General features: G+C 43.2%; 1 protein-coding gene across 2 annotated transcripts in view; it reads right to left on the reverse strand.

Moving 5' to 3' along the window:
* COQ8A (coenzyme Q8A) overlaps window positions 1-20,517 on the reverse strand; it is a 366,784-nt gene that overhangs the window by 244,778 nt on the left and 101,489 nt on the right. For both annotated transcript variants that reach the window (XM_078649870.1, XM_078649871.1), the window contains exon 3: window positions 12,684-13,085. In XM_078649870.1, coding sequence (XP_078505996.1) covers window positions 12,684-13,085 — 402 coding nt within the window. The remainder of the gene's footprint in view (window positions 1-12,683; window positions 13,086-20,517) is intronic.

A 20,517-nucleotide genomic window follows, 5' to 3' on the forward strand; every position in this document is an offset into this window, starting at 1 on the left:
CTATGCTACAAGAAAGTTATTTTCATCATTTTACCCGCACACACAGTTGATTCTGCATTTCTTTAAAGTGATAGGGACAGTACCATCACTTCCCCATTTACAGCATTGATAAAGTGCTGAGAAGTACCAGCACTTCTCAGTAGCAAATAGGGAGTCTGATATAATGAGTAATTTCTGGTATAGATAAATTTAAACCAATGATCGGGGACGACGGGAAAGTATGGCTGCTGGCATCCTTGCTCTGCCACGGATTCACAGGTTCACCTTGTTCCCCAATGCCATTGTGTACCCTCGTTGCTTTGGGGGCCCATCGGACCCTTTTATTTGTCAATACCCACTGCGAGAGTATCCTTCTAGGTGGCCGCCTAGCTGTTTAGAAGACGAAAAACATCCAACTGCTATTGTTGAAGGTGAACCCTGCATAAAATGGCCTGTCTAGCAACATTTTTGCGCTAAGCATTTGAATTTATGAAATAGACTGTAGCCGCTGCCATCCATTTCCAAAGGAAAGTAGCTTAGTGAGTTAAAAGTTAGCTACTGAGGGCTGTGTGTAATCTGCCGCTGACAGGACGGACCCAACTTTTGATTAATTCAAGTATGATAAATTGAGTACCATTGTGTTAGGTAATACTTTGGTAAACTATTATTCTGTGTTAGAAAGTGATGTACAAAACCACATTATTATAGTCAAATAATTCCATAAAGAACTCTGGAGCCATTTTACATACCATGGCTGAAGGTAGAATGGTTTATAAATGCCAAACAAACATTGGCTTGATATTGCTGGAACTCAAAGAATACATTGAAACGTTCATACATTGGGTTTAATTTGGTGTAGTTCTAAGGCAAACCCGTCTGCGGCGGAACCCCTGCCAGTTTTTCTCCAGACCACAAGGATATGTTACTCCAATAAGGAACTGTATTCTTTTAATCACTTAAATCACAGGTGTGTCAGTATTAACCTAGATGAATTCCATCCTGTTTCCAAAACCATTTGCCCGAACTGTGGCTTTCAATTCTGTACACAAACTGCCCAACTAGGCACTCAGACAACTCGAACATTTCGCGCAATCCACTAACAGCGATGCGCGCTCATAAAACGCCTGTTCGGCAGTCAAACACTGCCACAATCTACCTGAACTTATCGACAGTCATCATATTGTTCCAACTTTTGTGACTGAAACCTGGGCAAACATCTTCTAGCCCTGATCTTGCAGATACCCCTGCAGGTTATTCTTTATATAGACTGGATAGACCCTTAAAAAGAGATGAGGGTTAAGGGCTTAGATATAAAAAAGACTCCCTCAGAGCTATCTTTGAGCCAGCCTCATCTTTAGATTTCGAAGCACTATCCTCATCTTTGAAATAACACAAACAAACTTTCTCAGGTCTCCTTATTTATCATCCTCTGGGCCCTAAGGGCTGCTTTCTGCAAACCGTGGGCTTCCAACTTGAAGCTGGGGCTTGCACAAAAGACATAACTATGGAGATTTCAATTTCTAGCTCAAGTTATTGGAGGATAAGGACATTTCGGAACTCATAGAAACCATGAAGATCCTAGGCCTTTCGCAGCTACTACACGAACGTACCCATCCCCCAGGTCATACGCTAGATGGCATTATTTCGAACAACCCACTCATAAGAATTAAAGAAATCCTGTCCTTAACCTAGACTGATCATTTTTCAAATTACAGATTTCCTCAAACTACCCCACCAAATAAAACTTTTAAAAGCAATAGCTATTATCGAGACTGGAACAAGTTAGATAGGGAGCCGCTAACACTACAGAATGCAGAATCAGCCTCAATGGAATACACTGAATGCCTAAATACAGCCGTTTCTGAAGTAGCCCCTTTAAGGACATCCAAAGACCGTAGAAAAAAAACCCTGGTTTACTGAGGCACTGAGGCAGAAAAACAAAATTGCAGAAGACTCGAGAGGAAATGTACGTCACAATATGATATAGAGAAAGAAATTAACAAATGCTCTTTGTCCAAATATAAAAACATACTTATGAAGGGAAAAACAACCTATTTTACCCAGCAGAAGGACAACACCAAAAACTCCTCTAAAGAATTGTGCCAGGTGATTACCAAGCTTAGTAAACTCCCTGATAAAGAATCTAACAGTAACCATGTCATCTGAGACTCACTAGGTCACTATTTTAGCGACAAAGTCGATCTAATATACACGGAGGTTGCTAATAGCAATAATCTAAACTCCAGGATTAGTATTACAAGTGCACAGGACACTAAGGAAGACAACCTTCAAAACCGAACTTAAACAGCCAAGTTCTTTGAAGTGTGTCCCAGCGACACCTGATCAGAAGGCGGTCTTAATATGTAATGCCAAATCTGGATTAAATACAGATCCTGGTTTACCATCAGCGATAAAACTGATCCCTGAATTTATTGCTAATAATCTTACTGGCATCTTTAACTCCATGTTTGAAACCGGTCATTTTCCATCACAGTGGAAAGAGGCCTCAATCCTTCCCCTCCTAAAAAAGGCCAGTCTGAACGCTGAGGATTCCACAAACTAAGACCCATAGCTCATTTGCAATTTCCGGCAAAATTAATAGAAACAAGCATTGGCATAGCCAATAGGTCTCGCATTTGGGACCTTATAAGCGTTTAGCCATGCAACAGTTGGTGTTGTTGCACCAAGGATATTCTGCTGCATAACTAAATACTTATAGGGTCCAAAAAGCGAGACCTATTGGCTATGCCAATGCTTGTTTTTTAACTCCCCATGGTAGCAATCTGAACAGCTAATGACATGGAATTCATGAATAACAGATTGGAGAGTCAATCAAAAGATACACAATTTTCTGTATTTTTCCACTTTTGAAACTATATGCACAGTGATTTCTGTCTATATTTATCTGTAAAAATCAGTAAAATCTGAAAATTGGGAACCTTATTCATAGTACACCTTTCAAATGGGATGCTGCTTTGCTTTCAAGTCATTTTTTGTGAGTTCACAGTCGCATCAGTGATGTTTTCTATATTAACTTCTCTGACATTAGCAAAAACAAGCTCTAAATTGTAGATATTTCTTGCTGTTAACGTACTTGAACGAATTACGCACCATGTGCATTAGTAGCATACCAAAGAACTCATGTTTAGGGCATGTAAAGAGGATGCAGTTTTTATTTTTGTATGTTGGCAGATGTGCGGGCCGGCCAGCAGTGAATAATTAGGGGAGAGAGAGGGGAGGTGCTGGGGAACAGATGGCCGTGAAGCAGGGGGCACCCTTTGAAGTCACGGCCTGCAATAAGTGAGGGCGGGGGGCGGGGCAGCGGAAGCCTTTGATGAGGCAAATGCTGCTGGCAAAGCTGGCTGGGGAGGGGGAAAGTTTATTGCCCAAAAGCGTGTGCCTGTGGCCACGTGAACTCGATGAAAACCGCACGAAAAAAGCGGTGGTTTCACGAGAATTTCGAGCACTTGAATTCTCGCCATTTCCCATTCCTTCGGAATGGAAAAGGCGAGACCTAAAAATGATTAAACAACTGATGTCCTTTATTCTAAATAACCATCTTCTGGGCCCAACACAATTTGGGTTCAGACGAGGCCACAGCACTGAGACGGCACTAATCAATGCCACCAAGAAGATAAGGGAGAGTGGAGGAACTGCAGCTCTTGTTCTTCTCGACCTTGCGGCTGCTTTTGACCCTCGGTGTAAGGAGTAAGGTATTGGCCTTATTTAAATAATTTCTGGAAGGAAGAGACCGAACAGTGGCCTTTGATTCCTTCGGATCAGAACCTTTCTCCCCTCCTTGCGGGGTCCCACAAGGGTCCTCGCTCAGTCCTACTCTATTCAATCTCCTGCTAACAGAATTAGCATCCTTGATGATTTCCTTCGGATTTTCCCTCACCTCCTAATGGTAAATGAGACAGAAATGGTGTTATCAGCATTTAATAACATCCATAATATCGGAGCTAGCTTTCATCGGAGCAGCTTTCATGATTGCAGGAGTGCAATCAACTGTTGGATGGGCAGTCATTGCTGAAAACTGAACTCTGGTAATAACAAGGTCATTTTGTTTGAGAACAATCACCTGTTTGGACACCTTCCTGCCGGCCACAGGAGATGGATGCGCTCCCGGATACAGTTAAAAAGGCAAAAAGTCTGGGAGTTCTAATGGACGACAAATTGATTTACTCTAGTCAATTAAATTCAGGCATTTCATCTTCATTCACTACTTAAAAACTGATCAAGAAAATGTTGCGTTTTATTCCAATTAGTGCAACGAAAACGGATATTACCACCTTAGTGTTGTCTAAAATGGATTACTGTAAGTCGGTCTGTATCTGAGTTTGCAAGAGCAATACTAGAATAAATTGCAGACTGCAAAATGCGGCTGCCAGGCTTCTCAGGCCATTAAAGATCTACAATAGTTAATGGTTAGAAATCGGACATCATTTAAGGCACTCTGTCTGGTTTACAAGGTGCTTCATGACACAGGTCCTCTTTTCTCAAGACAATCCTTCAAGTGGTACCAGCCCAGTAGAATTCTATGATCTCAGGGAGCAAAAAATGTGGTAGTTCCAAGATTCAAATAGTCCAAGAGGGGTGGAAGCAGCTTCAACCTTCAAGCAACCAGAGGCTAGAACTTGCTTCCACTACATATTTAAGATGCTCCTACACTGCTTGCTTTATGAAAGCAAGCAAAAACCTGGATTTTCAATAACTAAATTTAATGCAGGTTCATTAAATTGTGTTCATATTTCTGCTAGTGTCAAGACACCCCAGGGTAATCGAGTGCTTTAAAAAACATTTGATTTCTGACACAGGAGACTGAAGCTAAGAGATTACGATAAACACACTGTAGTACTGTTTGTGGCCCTCTTTAATACAAATATAAAAAATTAATGTAGTGTTATTTGTTTTATAAATTACATTTATACCATTTCAAAATCATGCTTTGCCTTGCAGTGACGACTTTTGAGGTTGTTCTTTGCAAAGTCCACCTAAAACGTGGTGTATATGAAAAAAAATTGAAGTCTTGCTAATCTTTTATGGAAAAAATGAGGTTCAAAATAAGGGCAACAGTAAAGGCAAGGAGTGTTTCCATGTGTTCATTATCCAAATACATGTTCATCCTTAAAGACCAATTATCTGTTTAGAATAAAAATCAGACTAAGACTATGTACATCTCACTGAATTAAATCTATAATTCAAGGGAATGATAATTTCCAAGAATTATATTTTTAAACCACTACTCTTTAAGCACCTAAAGTATGTAACAATATTGACTCTTATCTTTGTCTTTCCCCCCCCTCCCCCCCCTCCCCCCCCCCCCCCCCGGCCGGGTAGAGATTTTTGCCACTTTTTAGGACTCTGCTAAGCATGTCCTTAAGAGACATGTTTTCAATTTGTGGGCTGGTCAGCCACAGGCTTACCATTTGCTTGCTCCATTGTCGCACTTGTACCCTTTGTTCCCATTTGTACTTGGCATGCATGGCCATCTTGTGTTTAGCCGTCCCCCAGAGGATCTATCCACTGCTCCCGTTTTGGGAGCTACATTTTTTTTGTTTGCGGTTGAGCACTCCATACAAGTGCTTGTGTTTTCAGGCCCTGTATCTCCACTCTTGTTGCTTCCTTTCCCTCCCAAACCCTTCCCCAGTGTGTTCTTTTTTTTATCCCAGGGTGGTTGTGAGGGTCCACATCCAATGCACCTTGGAGGAGGCTGGAATGCAGGCATTGTACCTGCACTGTCTGGGCATCGGGAGTGCTATGTGTCCAGCAGCAAGAAGGAACATGCCATGAGCTGCTTGCGCTTTGTAGGTTTGAAAGCGCGCTGCGTTTTGTGTTTTCAGGCTTGTTTGTCAGCGTAGGACTTTTTGTGCAGCTTGTTTACTGCTGGGTTTGAGGAGCCGTTTTCAGTACATCTGTGTCTTAGAGTCTCGTTTAATTAAAAGCTGCAAAAATCTGAGAAGGTTTGTTTTTTATGCAAAACCCTCTATTGTGCTGCCTCCCCCCCACCCCAATATATGAACTGTCCAAATGTAAGGTGGAAGATTAGAAGGAGGTTTTTCATACCCAGGATAAATCAATGACAGTTGTTGCTTTTCCCCAGGTTCCGAGTAGCCAAAAGGAGAGTACATTTCAGTACTAGAGCATCGTTAGTCGCATTCAAGAAAGAGGGCGATGACCAGGATGCAGTCGATGTTATGCACCTGACCTTTATTGTGATTGGACAAACTTTCTTTCTGGTCCTTTCCCAAGGTTTGATGGGAAAGGTAGTTTAAAGTTGAACTCTGCTGTTATAAAGGAAGAAAGTTTTTAGCATAATCCTCGCCTCTGAGTCCTTAATAGAAGAACAAACTTTTCATTACGATGGTTAGGAAATTTCTCATTTTTCATTATTAATTTAGTGGTTATTGAGCACAACCAATAATTTAGAGATGTGCTCATAAAGTGCAATAACGAGATGCCTACCAGGCTATCTGTTGTAATAGTGACCTTTAAGCTTTGGAGTCGTTACAAATTTTGTTCTTCATTGCTACCCCTTTCATAGCAGACATTTGGACCCCTTTTCGTAGTCCTCCAAGAAAACAGAGTTCATATTTACTGGGACGGGTTCTTTAGCTACTTTTGTTAGAAGAGCTTGTACTTCTTGTTTGAGCAGATGTTGGTGTTCTAAAGACAGTTTGTGAATACGAGGTGGAATGTTGGGAGGGTTGCTTGTGAGCTCCAGGCAATAACCATGTTGGATAATGTCCAACACCCATGTGTCTGGTGTTATTGATTGCCAAATGTGAAGAAACTGTTCCAATCTTCCCCCGAGAGGAGATGAATGATCGGGGGGAGTGATATTGAGTCACTGTTTGTTAGTGGATTGAGAGTTGCATGTTGGTGTAGCTCTACCTCTTCTTTTAAAGCTGTTCTCGCTATATACATTTTTATAGAATCCTCTAGAGGGGGAAGATTGTGTTTGTGTTTTATACAAAGATGCACTGGCATCTGTGGTATTAGACTTGGAGCCCCCTATTTAGAAGGAGCAACAAAAGGAACCTCTGGTAGAATGAGACTGAAGTGCTCCCATTCATTTTTGCCAATTCTGCGTCCTTTTTCATTTTCTCCAACAATTGGGTCTATCTGAGGCCCAAAGAGGTGTTCCTTATCAAATGGTGGATTAAGAATAGTTTGTTGGCCTTCTGGTTTGAAACCATACATTCTGAGCCATGCATGTCCCCAGAGTAGAATGCTGGTATTGACTCCCCTTGTTGCATTATCTGCAGCATCTAACACACGTCGGATGAATTAGAGATAAGTTTGCCTTCTTGCACTATTTCCTGCCCCTTTTTCCTTTGTTCTTCTGGGAGATACTGTAATAGTTCTACCATCTCATCCCAATGCGCCCTATCATACCCGTATCTATAAGTTTTGATTCTTCATCAGGACGTGGTGCCTCCCCTTATGTTTGTGAATTTGGACTTTTAAGGCTGTTAGAGACTACTAAAGAATCTAAAGGCAACTGACCCTAGGTGTTAGGATGCATGCTGTAACTGGATCCTTTAAAATATAGTCAGCATGCCTCATCGTATCTTTTAACATAAGCAAGGAATGTGATGTTCTGTGTGTGTTTCATATAGGACATCCTCTTATAGGGCTTCTTTGTGTAAAGTCACCCCATGGTATGAGGCTGCCCTAGCAATCAACTCCTCGTAGGCAGTATCATCAGGAGGGAAAGGTTTAGCTGGATATAGATCTGGGTCTCTGTCTTCAGTGGATATATATTGTAGTCATCCCATGGATCAGGTGGTGGCAGATTATAGGCGTCATCATCATCTACTGTATTAGGATTTGTATTTGGAGAACCCGGTGGTGAGATGTGTAAAGGGTCTGAAGCTGTATAATAGAAACTGGTAAAGAAGGTGGTGGTGTTTGAGGAATGTTAATAGGACTAGTAGACATGTCTTTTTTCTTTTTGAGGGGAATCTTCTATTCAGCGTCTATTCTTCTTTTGGAAGGTGGTACTGTTGGCTTAGTTGTAATGTGGCCAGTGTCAGGATTTATATGAATTTTCTTCTGCTTTGGATCCAGCTTTTGTTTTGTTGTCTTTAAAGGAGCTTCTTTTTGTTTTGGGGGCAAAACTTTCGGTGCCAAACTGGATGTGTCCTTTTTCCTTTGGATCCAGAATGTTTCAGAACTTAAGGGGTATCATCTCGACTCAAGCCAGAGCTGGAAGGCTTGACTTGCAGGTTCAGTGCTGAGCCGAAAGTTAGGACATTGGAATCAGAGTCTCTGTGCCTACCATGGCCTATTGGAAGTGGTGGCCCAATAGCCTTTTGTTTAGTTGGAGTGGGTTTGGTGGGCAAAGGGGCTTTGTTACTCACTGCACCCTGTCCAGCTGGAACATTGTGGCACTCTAATTTGATCTCTAACTCGGAAACGGTGTCCCGGACAGGGATGGCCTCTTCCTCTTCCGCTGCTTCCATCTCTTCTTGCTTGATTGCTCCGAAGATATCAGTGGTGTCCTCTCTATTCTGCCACTGCATGGCTCTTCGTCGAAACAGACGGTCCTGCAGTCTTTTTGGATCGGAACTACCGACATGTGTCACAGTCTTCTTCTTTATGTTCTGGGGAGAGACAGAGGTTACAGACCTTATGAAGGTCAGTGCACAGGTATTTACAAAAAGCTTGGCTCAGAGGATGACTTTCAATAGATCGCAGCAAGGTAGCTGCTTTGCTACTTACGAAACCCTGACCCAGAATCAGGTCGTCTACGAATGATTTAGCACCGGGTTCCCACGAACATGCGGTGCACCAAGGGCGATGGAGGGGGCCCCCTTCCGTCCGCGCTCTGGTCCCCAAGCGAGCGGCTCTACGCACCGCCCCCCCTGAAAGAGGCCGGCTATCCCAGGCCAACCAAGGCTCCACGGCACTGCGGTATCGTTACGGTTTAGGGGGGGGGATTCTGACTTAGTGGCGTTCAGTTATAATCCCACAGATGGTAGCTTCGCCCCATTGGCTCCTCAGCCAAGCACATACACCAAATGCCTGAACCTGCGATTCCTCTCGTACTGAGCAGGATTCATTTTTGGTATGGCACAGAGGACAGAATTGAAATAGCGTCTGTTCCATCGGCGGAACACTCAATGATGGATTTTCAAGTGGAAGTAGATAGAAGAAAACAAACTAGGTCTAAAGGCCACAGTTGGAGTTTTCGATTCGATACTGAAAGTTTTCAGAAAGACACGCAGAAGGTGGAAACGCGATCGAAAACAATACCGATGAAGGTAAGTGAATTGCAAACCGAAGGGATCCAGATTGACTGTTTCGCATCAGAGCGCTGCAATACACATCCGAACCAGATGGCGGAAAGATCATTTAACAACGGAGTCGATGCCCATGCGCCTTATCACCAAAAGGAGGAGTCGAAGAACAACAACTTGCAAACATCCAGACCCAACACTAGATGGCGGGAGTATGCAAAGCATGAATATCTATAGCACACGCCTAGAACACAACTTTCCCCATAGCCAGGTCACCAATGGATAATGTTGCCACTGCTTATGAGCCAAAGGTGGCAGTCTATAAATACGGTAGCCTTTGAAATGAAATAAGAAGTTCCCTAATGCTTTATACAGCCTTCTTCGGGTTTAAAATTCCAGTAGCGCCGCCCGCCCCCCACCCAAAAAAAGCTTCCTCATACGAGTTCTTTGGAGGAAATATTCCAGCATACAGAACTGCTGACATTCGGAGACCCTGTCAGGTGGTTGGCAACCAGAAGATATTTGGCTTGTCCAGCTACCTATAAGGGAGTGGTGGCTCTTTTGACACAGGATCCAGGACCCCACTCCGCCCTGCTAGTTGCAGTTCCACAGGGTGGTCACGTTATCCATAAGGACTTACATCACCCTTCTTTTAATGAATGTAGGGCCAGAGAAAATCGCTCAACCATCCAGAATCTCGATATATAGCTGACTTTGCTGGAGACAGGAGGCATCTGAAATAGCGTGAACCTTCTCCTGGTACCAACTATGGGGCAGAGGAATTGGATTTGAATCTGGCTGAATGATCACCAGCTGCATTTTTTAAATTTCATAGAGCAGTATAGGTAGGGATCGGGCCAGAGCAGCCCGGCTCCTAACAGCCTCACTAGCGAGATGAGACACAATAACCCTATTGTAGATAAACTAATCTGGCTCACTACTAGAAGAAGCAGTACCCGGATCTGCACTTTGACCGGTAGTCGATTTCTCCTTTTTCTTACTCTTCTTCTTAGTTTCTCTGACAACAGAGACCACTGGCCATGAAAAAAGTCACAACCCTCTTCAGAGGTTAGTCAGAGCAGAAACGTGTTGACCTCTCAATATGGGTAAAAATTAACCGCACCCATCGGGGACCCACATGAAGATTTGTTCTTGTCCATGAAGTGGTAGTTTAAATCACTTTATCTATCCTTCTCTGCTCCCTAAGCAGCAAACAACCATATGGCTATTTTCATTCGTTCGAGCACCCAACATAAGCTTTGCATTTTTTTTTGTTTTTTTTAAAGTACACCTCTGGATCCCCTTATCCTAGGTTGCATCTCACGCCTGGATCCAAGAGACAGATGAAAGGAAGGGCTTGCTTAATCATGCCACCTCCAAAGCGGGTGAGCGCCTTCATCCTGTTGACAGAACACCCATAACAAACCAGTTATGAAAACAGGGATAGAGAGGCTTTAAGCCGCGGATATCAAGTTCTCATCTGAGATGTTCCAGTAGAGTCCCCTGATTCACACACGTGCCAAATGTGCATTTTTAGGTGTCATGCTAAAGCAATGCTACAGAAGACACTGGCAGTAGCACTAGTAAATAGAGGTGGTTATGGGGTAGTCATGGAAGAGGGTCTCTGATTGGTGTTTGAATGAGTTACAAACTGTTATAGAATAGATGGAGGCATCAATGAAAAATTAATGAGAAAGTCTTTACATTTTAATATGAGAAGCATGGAAAACATCCTCTTGCACCTGGCAGCTGATGCAAAGCTTTTTTGGGAGAGATTGGACATGTTCCTCACATCAGTGAAAATTTAAAAGGATTGGGCCTGGTGGCGACTGCAGGTGGTAAAGATTAATAACTTATTTACAGTGCATCAGTCTATGAGAGAGTTAAAAAGATTCCAAGAAAGCATATTTTATGCAGAACAGGTGAACTCATTTTTTCACAGTAGAAAAGTGTGTTCAGAATTTGAATAACACATTGAAGCTAAGGACATGCAATTATTCATTTATCTGTGAGGTTAAAAAGCCACAAAAGCAGTCCTGTGGAAAATGACAAAGGGTAATGCTTAAAACAATCATTGCAGACCAGGGAAATAATTCAGCTTAAAAATTGAATAATTTTTATTCAGGGTGGTGTTCAGTGATTTTGCTGCTGCTCTTAGAAGTCTCATCAGGATATATGTACAACATTCAGGAAGGAAATTCATGTGGTTCTAAAGCATATAATGAATGAGCTATGTTCAATGTGAGGGCCGGATAGTTCCTTTAGAGAGGTCATGTGTCAAGATGAAATCACAGAATTCGTAAGTTGGGTAAAAGTTGGGTAAATCAACCCCAATGCAAATTCCCAACAATGATTAGATTGCTTGAGGAAGTGGCCAGAAAACAAAAATCAGCAAGAGCTGAAAAAAGGTTAGAAGTGTGATAGGTAGCTGGTAACTGGACAATTTCAAGGCTAGAGTATACGCAAAAGAAACTAAGTCAGTCTAATGGTGATGGAGGGATTGGTGGTATTCTGATACTGAGGGAGACATGAATCTTTCTCATACAGTCTAAATTATATTCAAGTTACCCACAGATCGATTCAGATATCCACAGATCAAATGTTTAGGAATACAGCAGCCAAAGTCCCCCACAGAGAACAAATATTAACAATTGGCCATAGACATGCAGAGGTTTGCAGCTACAAGAGCAGGCAGAGGAGGATAATTCATATATTTATATATTAAACCTGCAATCCGTTCCATCATCTTCTGCAGCAGTCGCACATATCTTGTTAAGGGACGTGTTAAATTATGGGCTTAAAAATATGCATTTCAAGTTAGGGCTGTCAGACACACCAGAATATCTATTCCATACCGAGGTTTGCTTATTCCCATGTTAATCTATTTGAGAGTAAGCAGATTATAAAAAATAAAAAATCCTCAACCTCATTTGTACTCAAACATTACTGTACATTTTGCTAAGTCGCTGTTTTAGAGTCTTAACATTAATAAAAAATCAGCCTAAAAAATACTACATTCATTACCGCCGAACAACGACTACTCAATTTGTTGCACTGGAATGCAGAGACCTTGCAAGATGGTTGGCAACCAGAAGATGTTCTGTTTGTCCAGCTACATCTAGACGTGTGGTGGCTCTAGAAACAGAATCCAGGTTCCCACTCCGCTTTGCTTCTTGCGGCGCCACAGGGTGGCCATGTTGTCCATGAGCACCTGTATCAGCATCCCCTTGATTGATGGTAGGAAGGTATTTAGGGCCTGAGATGGCCCAAAGGTCCAGAACACCAATATGTAGCTGCTCTGTACTGGAGACCACAGGCGTCTGATCTCAACCTCTTGCAAGTGTTCCCCTACCCACCAATCAAGCAATGACACTTAACAGTGAACCTTTCCAGCAGTTACTTTCCTGGATCCCAATTCAATCTCATTGACAATAATGGAGAAACTGGAGATTAACTTACCATCTGCTTGTGCGGTTTATTCTCAGTGTTATTTTTAGCCTCTCTGGCCTTGTCAATGTCTTCAGCAGTTAGCCCACCGACTGAGGAATGATCCTGGTGAAAGGCCCGGTACTGCCCCGGTCCAGCAAAGGGAGCTCCAGAGTTCGTGACACCTTTGAATATTGTTCCACCAGCAGAAGAGGCATGAGGTGGGACAGCATGCTCCACATCACTGAGGTCACCAAAAGGCTTCTCCGGGGCGGAGTTGTAATGTGGCCCATCCGGAGAGTGTCCACTGTCCTGACCTTGGCTTGTATGAGTAGCATAGTCCTTCATGGATGAGTCTGGGGCGGCCTCTGAGAAACCGTACTCCATGCTCTCAAAATCATTATCTGATAAATTCTCCTGCTGCTTGCCAAGATGCTGTAAGAAAACATGGACAACATTTCAGAACAAAAGAGACATACACAATTCTGCATACCTAAAAGATACCTTCACAAATAAAACTGCCAATGAAAAAAGCACTTTGCCATCAGCAAACATCTGGATGTAATCCCCAAGAAATATAATTCCACACCAACCCCCCTGCAAAAATAAACTCTATTGGCAAGCCACTAGTTGGCTGAAATACCAGTGCTCTCACTACTCATCATACAGTCATGTAAAGTTATACACTAGATCAGCCCCCTGCTGAATCACTACCAGAAGCCGGGGACCCAAACCTGTGCAATTGATATGATTTGAACCACAAAGCAAAGAACACAAATACCAAAACAAGTACATCAAATAAAAAATTATGCAATAGTGTATTTAATTCACAAATAAAAACATATGCAAAAATCGACATTTTAATCAGCAGTTTGGAGGATTCCAAATGCAAGTTATATTTCTAAAAGATGAATTGACAAGCTGGACTCCAGTATATATTTTTGTCTCTAGTGATCCAAATGCACGCTCAGTTTGTCAGCTTTTACCAGTGCTCCAACTTGAGCCACCAAACAATTTTTGATTCCTTTGCTGTATTTGTGCTGCTCCCACAAGTCAAGGTAAGGGCATTTTTATCCTCCAATTATAAACTCCTTAACACACAGCTTTTAAAAAATATTTTACATTTTTTTTTATGTATATAGACTTCTTTAATCTGCTAAATATTTAATTTTCTCAAGAGTCGTGGACACCCAGGAGTGCAGGACCACAACCAAAGATTAAGACTCACTATGCTAGATTACACAAAATTAACTATGCAAGATACAAGCGTTTGGAGATGGTGGCGTTAACTACAAACACTCATGAAATAGAAAGATCAGTCAATATACTAAGAAGTTGATTTTCAAGGCAAGTAGAGAATGCAATACATTAATGAAGTTTTCAGTTCTTCTGTTATTACAGTTAGAACGAGTTATGGAATTTATTTTGCAAGTAAATAAGAAATAACGCTGGAAAAACCATTAGTTTAATATTGGCCACTCATTAAAGGTTGACTGTATGCCGTCTACTACAACACAAACGTGATGCATTATGTACAAAACTAGGCAACAATAACAAGCCATCATCAATGATAGCAAGACAGGCATTAGATACCAGTAGGCTGTCTTAGACAGAACATCATAGTAATAGCAGCAGTAGCATTAGGAGTGGGACAAGTGTTAAAAATATATTCTTTAGCACTTAATTTCCAAAGACTGGGTTTTGTGTGCCAGTTTTCGTCTTTCAACAAAAGGTCAAAGTGCCTGGTGCCTCTACAACAGCACTTCTTGCAATTGGTATGTCACATTTAAATAAAGTTCAACACCGGCTCATTTACTCAGAACTATCAGGTTGTAGAAAAGTACTGGTATAGACCACTCACTGAGATGCAGTATAAACACAACACAGCACCAACGCTTCAGCATTTGCACAATCACACAAAATCGTATGAGAAACGAATACTTTCGCACAAGCCATTCTTCACTATATAATATTTCCAAAGAGACACTCTGAATAATGGTCATCGTACAGTGTTCCCCATTATTAGCTTGGAGAGCGGTACACGTCCACATGCAATTAAAAAGGTCATCACATGTTTTGTCTGTTCTTGCCAGACCCCTAGCGTGGATCTGCCTTTTGAGAGAGAGCACAGGCCTGGGCTCAGTTAGGCACATGTCACACACATGGAATTCCTCTAGTACGAATATTGTTTCTGAGATTGTTTCTGTTCTCCAAACCTTCACAATGCTGTAGTAAGAGGATGTGTAGCTTCAATTTTTACAGTCAGCAATTTGTTCGCGTAATCCGGACTCCACCTCATGTACTTGACGTGTTAATGCAGCATGTCCCTGCATTCCTATAACTTAAGACTAATCCTAATAATCAACAATACCTACCAAAAAATAAAACATTAAGCCCGGGACCTGGAACAGCATGGAGATAACTGTAAAAGAACAACAATGCCATGTCAGAAATAGTAAGATCTATATGGACAAGCTACTTACCTACGCCTTACCTGGAAGAGACATGATCTAGCCGCAGATTCCTTACCTGTGAATTTCCCAGGTGTTAGGCTGGATCCAGAAGTTGTATTACCCTTGAACAATATCCTTGAGTGCCGGTAGGTGGCGTTGGTCAGCTTTATGTGACGTTGGCGTGGTCTCCACCATTGTGACGTGTGCATCACTTATATAGGTGCCAATTTGGCACGCTGACGTCAGTTATTTTCACCACTTTTCGCGCCAGAAGCTTGGAGCCATGAAGTGCACGGACAGTGGTGTGTTTTGAACAACTAGGGACCTGAAAATGGGGTCAAGCCCCAACCCTAGCAACCTATGCGCAGTGAGGGAGGATGGGCTGGCCGGTAAGAAATCTGCAGCTAGATCATATCTACCAGATAAGGTGCTACCAAAGGTAACTAACATGTCCATCTGATAGAGACATCTAGATGAAGATTCCGGTGAATGGATACCCAAGAAATACGATCCCTGGAGGAGGGAGATGTTAGAACGATAACGCTCTCTTTATATCCAGACTGTGGAGTTGATTCACTTCCTTGGAGGTGTGCGGAGGAGGATAGAAAGTGGGCAAGGTGACAGATTGCTCAACATCGAAAGGTGTTACCCCTTTCAGTCAAAAAAGAGCCCTTAATGCCAAGCACCAACTCATCAGGGAAGATGGTCAGGTACGGAGGCTTTTATGAGAGAGCCTGCAATTTGCTCCCCCTCCTGGCAGATGTTATTGCCACTAAAAATGCTGTTTTGATGGTAAGCAGCCAGAGAAAGCAGTTGTACAGGGGTTCGAACAGAGCACACATTAGGAAGGTGAGAACCAAATTGAGGGGTTCATTCAGTTATGATGAAAGAGGCAGGTAGGAACATAAATCCAAGCCCCTTAAGAAACTCATTTACAACAGGTAATTTAAACAAAGAGGGTTGATCTGGCAGCCTCAAAAAGGCAGACGGGGCCGAAAGGTACCCTTTGAACGTGCACTGTGAGGTAGAGGCTGGACCACCAAGCTCTAGGGGTAGTGTGGTTCGAGAGGAATTTTGGGTCACCCGGTGCAGTGTGATAGCCGCAGGTGGTTTTCCTATTCACAGGATCCCTTGTGCTGGGCTAGGACAGAATGACATCAGTCAAGGCCTCGTTGAAAGGCACATGGTGTTCCGGGGAGACACCTAGCTGCAGGACCTCAGTCAAGATGTTCGCCTTGACTTGCACTAAAGGGAGCTGAAGGCCCAGGACCTCGGCTGCCCTCATCACCACCACAGCGTATGAAGCTCCCTCCTCTGTAGCAACAATAAGGGAAGTAAGCAGGCCAGACTCTAGACAGGTAACCAGTCCACTGTCCTCACCCAGTTCCTCAGACCATGCTGGTATTGTGAAGGGTCCAGCGACCCCTCCCGATCGTCCTTCATTCCTAGCCCTTCAAAATAAGGCTGAGGAACCGACCTAGGACCCAAGGGTGCTGTCAGCGCTAGAATGTAGCTCTGGTTGAGACAGAGGTAGACAGTTTCACCCAAAATTGGGTTAACACCTTAACAGTGCCTGCTTCTAATCTTCCTAAGAGCCACTCCCCAATAAAAATTGGAATCACCAAAGGTCTAAATGGTTGTCAATCTAAATTTCTGGCCGCACTTAAGGAGCTTGTATCCTAAGGGAAGGAGCAGACTGAGCGGCAGCAGAGAATCCAAGAGCCGCAAGAACTTGAAGGATGAAGAGGAAGTTTGAAGACAAATCCACTTTTGCAGCTTCTGGCAAAGAATAAGTTTTATGTCAACACACAGACAGGCATTAACAGTTTTTAAGTCTTATGCACTGTAAACCAGGAAGGATCGAAATAGTACAGAAATGGAAAGTTTTTAATTGCAGACTGAGGTGATATATGAAAAGTCTGGCATTAAAGAGGTAAATGCAAATTGCTTACTGAGAAGGAATGAATAGGCCTGTCAAAATGCAGAAGTCAACAAACAGGGCATAATGTGTCATATTTGGCATCATAAAGTAGGTGTTCTACAAAAGACAGGGGCCATTACAGGTGTTGTACTAGGCTAGCTTGGGCCCTAGATGACAAAGAATCTAAAGACTCAATTTTCCTTGCGGTGTACTAGTCAAACTTACATACTGATAGGCAAGGTTATATGGCCACCTTTTCATGTAGAGATTTTTCCTAATTACATGACGGCCTCAACGGATTCTACCATAACATCAGGTATCTCAGACAGAAGTCAAAAGCATGAGCGCCATGCAATCTCTGAAATCTAGGCAGGAGTTTAGAACTTTGTGATTCATTACAGACTATTGCCTGGTCTCTTTCACTGCAGAAATTAGGATATGGTTCTGAGTAAATAAACAAAAATTAAACATTTGTAAAAATATATACGTAACATCAACAGGTGTTGTGCCTTCAGCAGAGGCTGAAATCTGAAAGTCTACCTCTTCACACTTCAAACAAGTCTGTGAGAGGGAATCAAAAACACACATTTTTAAGTTGAAGCCTACCAGGCAGAGCAGTAGTCTGGTTTGCGAACTACTTCTAGTGGGCATTTTGAAAGATTCCATGCAAATGCATTGTGCCCATTGCCAACCATTGGTTTTGTGGTAGGTATCTCGCATTAGCTTGCTTTCTACTCGCTGGCTTTATTTGTTTTAGGTTGTCCTGCTTGAGTTCATCTGTCAGGTGGAGCACTGCCCGCATACTGTATCTTTCAGAGTGCTTGTTTTCTGTTAACAGGCCTTTAAATCTTGTTTTTATCTCATCACATATGTTGTGTATTCAAAGACAGAGGACAAAAGTCAGGTACAGGCTTCCAAGAGAGCATGGTGTTTACTTTTCCTTCTCCGACTTCAAAGTGAGAGAATTTATGCGACAATCTTGCTGGGAAACTATAGGCTTTTTACTAGCATACACAAACAAGCATTTACAATGCAATGGTTTCGCCTTTGGAAAAGTTTGAGCTATTGGCATTGTAAATGACAAAATTTGTATTTATGTGTTGGTTTTGAAAACGGATAAATAAATGGCAGTGTCATTTACATTGCCATTAGCTTAATCTCTCGCAAATGTGAGACCTATTGTACCCTACGGACGAGCTCAGCAGACAGCAATTACTACCACACACACACACCCAGAGCCAGCCACACACACACCCACCGCCAGCCACACACACCCACCCAGAGCCAGCCACACACACACACCCAGAGCCAGCCACACCGACCCAGAGCCACACACACACACCCAGGGGGCAGGGAAGCAAGCACAGCGAGGGGGCAGGGAAGCAAGCACAGCGAGGGGGCAGGGAAGCAAGCACAGCCAGGTGGCAGGGAAGCAAGCACAGCCAGGTGGCAGGGAAGCAAGCACAGCCAGGGGAAGGGGAACAAGGGGGCGGGGGAGCAAGCACAGCCAGGGGTCGGGGAAGCAAGCACGGGCAGGGAAGCAAGCACAGCCAGGGGGCAGGGAAGCAAGCACAGCCAGGGGGCAGGGAAGCAAGCACAGCCAGGGGGCAGGGAAGCAAGCACAGCCAGGGGGCAGGGAAGCAAGCATAGCCATGTTTCCAGTGCTTGGCTATTCTGAACAAACCATTGGTATCCGGCCTGCCACTCAAACGAAAACAACTCCCAGAATACCTCAAATAGCTAAATGAAACTTCAGAAGTAGAAACATTATGTCCTGACTACAAGAGAGAGGCTGCAATTGTAACTGCGAGGGACAAATACCACCTGAACCACACAGCGCGGATCCCCTACAAAACGACAAAGTTAAATTGCCCATGTCCAACTACCTTGCCAAGTAGAGATATTTGCTTAAAATGTTGAAAGTGACTTTGCATGTCAGAGTGTATTGCTAAATATCTAAATATAACAAGTCGATGGCATAAATCCAGACAGAGCCGTCTCAGCCTTTCACCCGGAAGTGGTCCATTGATAAAATCCATACCTAATTCGTTTAAATGCAATATCCGTGAAAAGGCGTGCTGTGTGGTTTTGCCGGATGGCTTGACACAATTTAGTGATGGCTGAAGACGACGCGATCACCTTAGGTGTCTCAACGTTACACTTATTCCTGTTAAAAATCGGAAAATACGAGTTCTTAATTTCCAACCAGCTTTGGACGAGTCCACAGTAAGGAGTTTATCTGCTATTATCATTAAACAGTGGAAAGAAACACTTCATAGATGTTACATGAACCGTCAGAAATAAAAATGCCCCTTCGTGTGGTGTGAGCACACACACACACAGTTCCTGCTTCCTCATGGAAAAATAGTCCCCTTAGGACGGAGGCAGAAAGGAACTGGATGCGATAGTCACGAGATGAGGTCTAACTATAAATGTCTAGAGTTAGAATCCCAGCTACTCCTACCCGACCAAAGTCTGATCTTGGGCAAATTGGTAAACATCCCCCATCTGTACTAAAGTAACGGATGCGCTTTTGGCAGAATGAGCTGTCCAGACCAAAGGAATCAGCCCCCTTAAACATTCAATAGTACTGACAGGGGGAGGAGACATAAGGTTGTGCCATTGTCTGAAATGCATATCATGGGAGCAGGGGGCCAGTCACCGATGCAGCCAATTCACACAGCCATCAGCCTGGCAGCATTCAAGCTTCGTGGAAGGAGGGGCAGGGGGTATTGTGCAGACCCAGAACGCATTAAGCAGCAGAGACTAAAGCCCTTTGTGTTCCAGATGTGTGTGTATGTAGGTTGTGGCTTATGTTAGTGCACACCACAAATCCCCTATAGCGTGCATACTGCGCTGCACTAGAAGCGTTAAACACCAAAATATACAAGTACTGCTTTTCAAGGAGCGAGTCTACCGAGTTGAGAGCCGGCACTCTTTGGAGACCAGGCAAGATGGCACGGAAGAAGCGGACAAGGGCAGCCTGCTGGGCATTGCTGTCGAGCCCAAAGCTCCTTGAGGTGCCGTATATGTTTGGGGGGGCTGGTAGATTTATTGCGCCTACCTAATCACAAGCTCCAACAACTCTAAATGATGATGCTTAGAGGGAGGTCTTTTCGAGAGGGGAAGGGGCAGTAACAATCCCAAACTCCCAGTGGTCATGAAAGGCAAAAACCAGGCAAAACCTAAAAAGGGAGGACGTGAAACACAAATTGCCCCATATTGTGCGTCACTGGATCGACATTTTAAGAGCGGCAAAGTAACTTTTATTTTGAAAATGCATTGAAAATGATTCTGATGGCATTTCAGAAACCCAGAAACAGAAGGATGCGATGTTTTTATTTACTGTGGGAGCAGAAATAGCCTCCAGCGAGGGTGTTGTGTTGTTTACGTTCGTTAACATAATGTTTTTGTGGCAGGGACTCGAGGTCACTTCAGCGCAGGGCTCAGTCTCCTGCTGCTGGATGTAAATAGAGGTAATTGCGTCAGAGAA

Source organism: Lissotriton helveticus, chromosome 6 (genome assembly GCF_964261635.1).
Source record: "Lissotriton helveticus chromosome 6, aLisHel1.1, whole genome shotgun sequence".
NCBI lineage: Eukaryota > Metazoa > Chordata > Amphibia > Caudata > Salamandridae > Lissotriton > Lissotriton helveticus.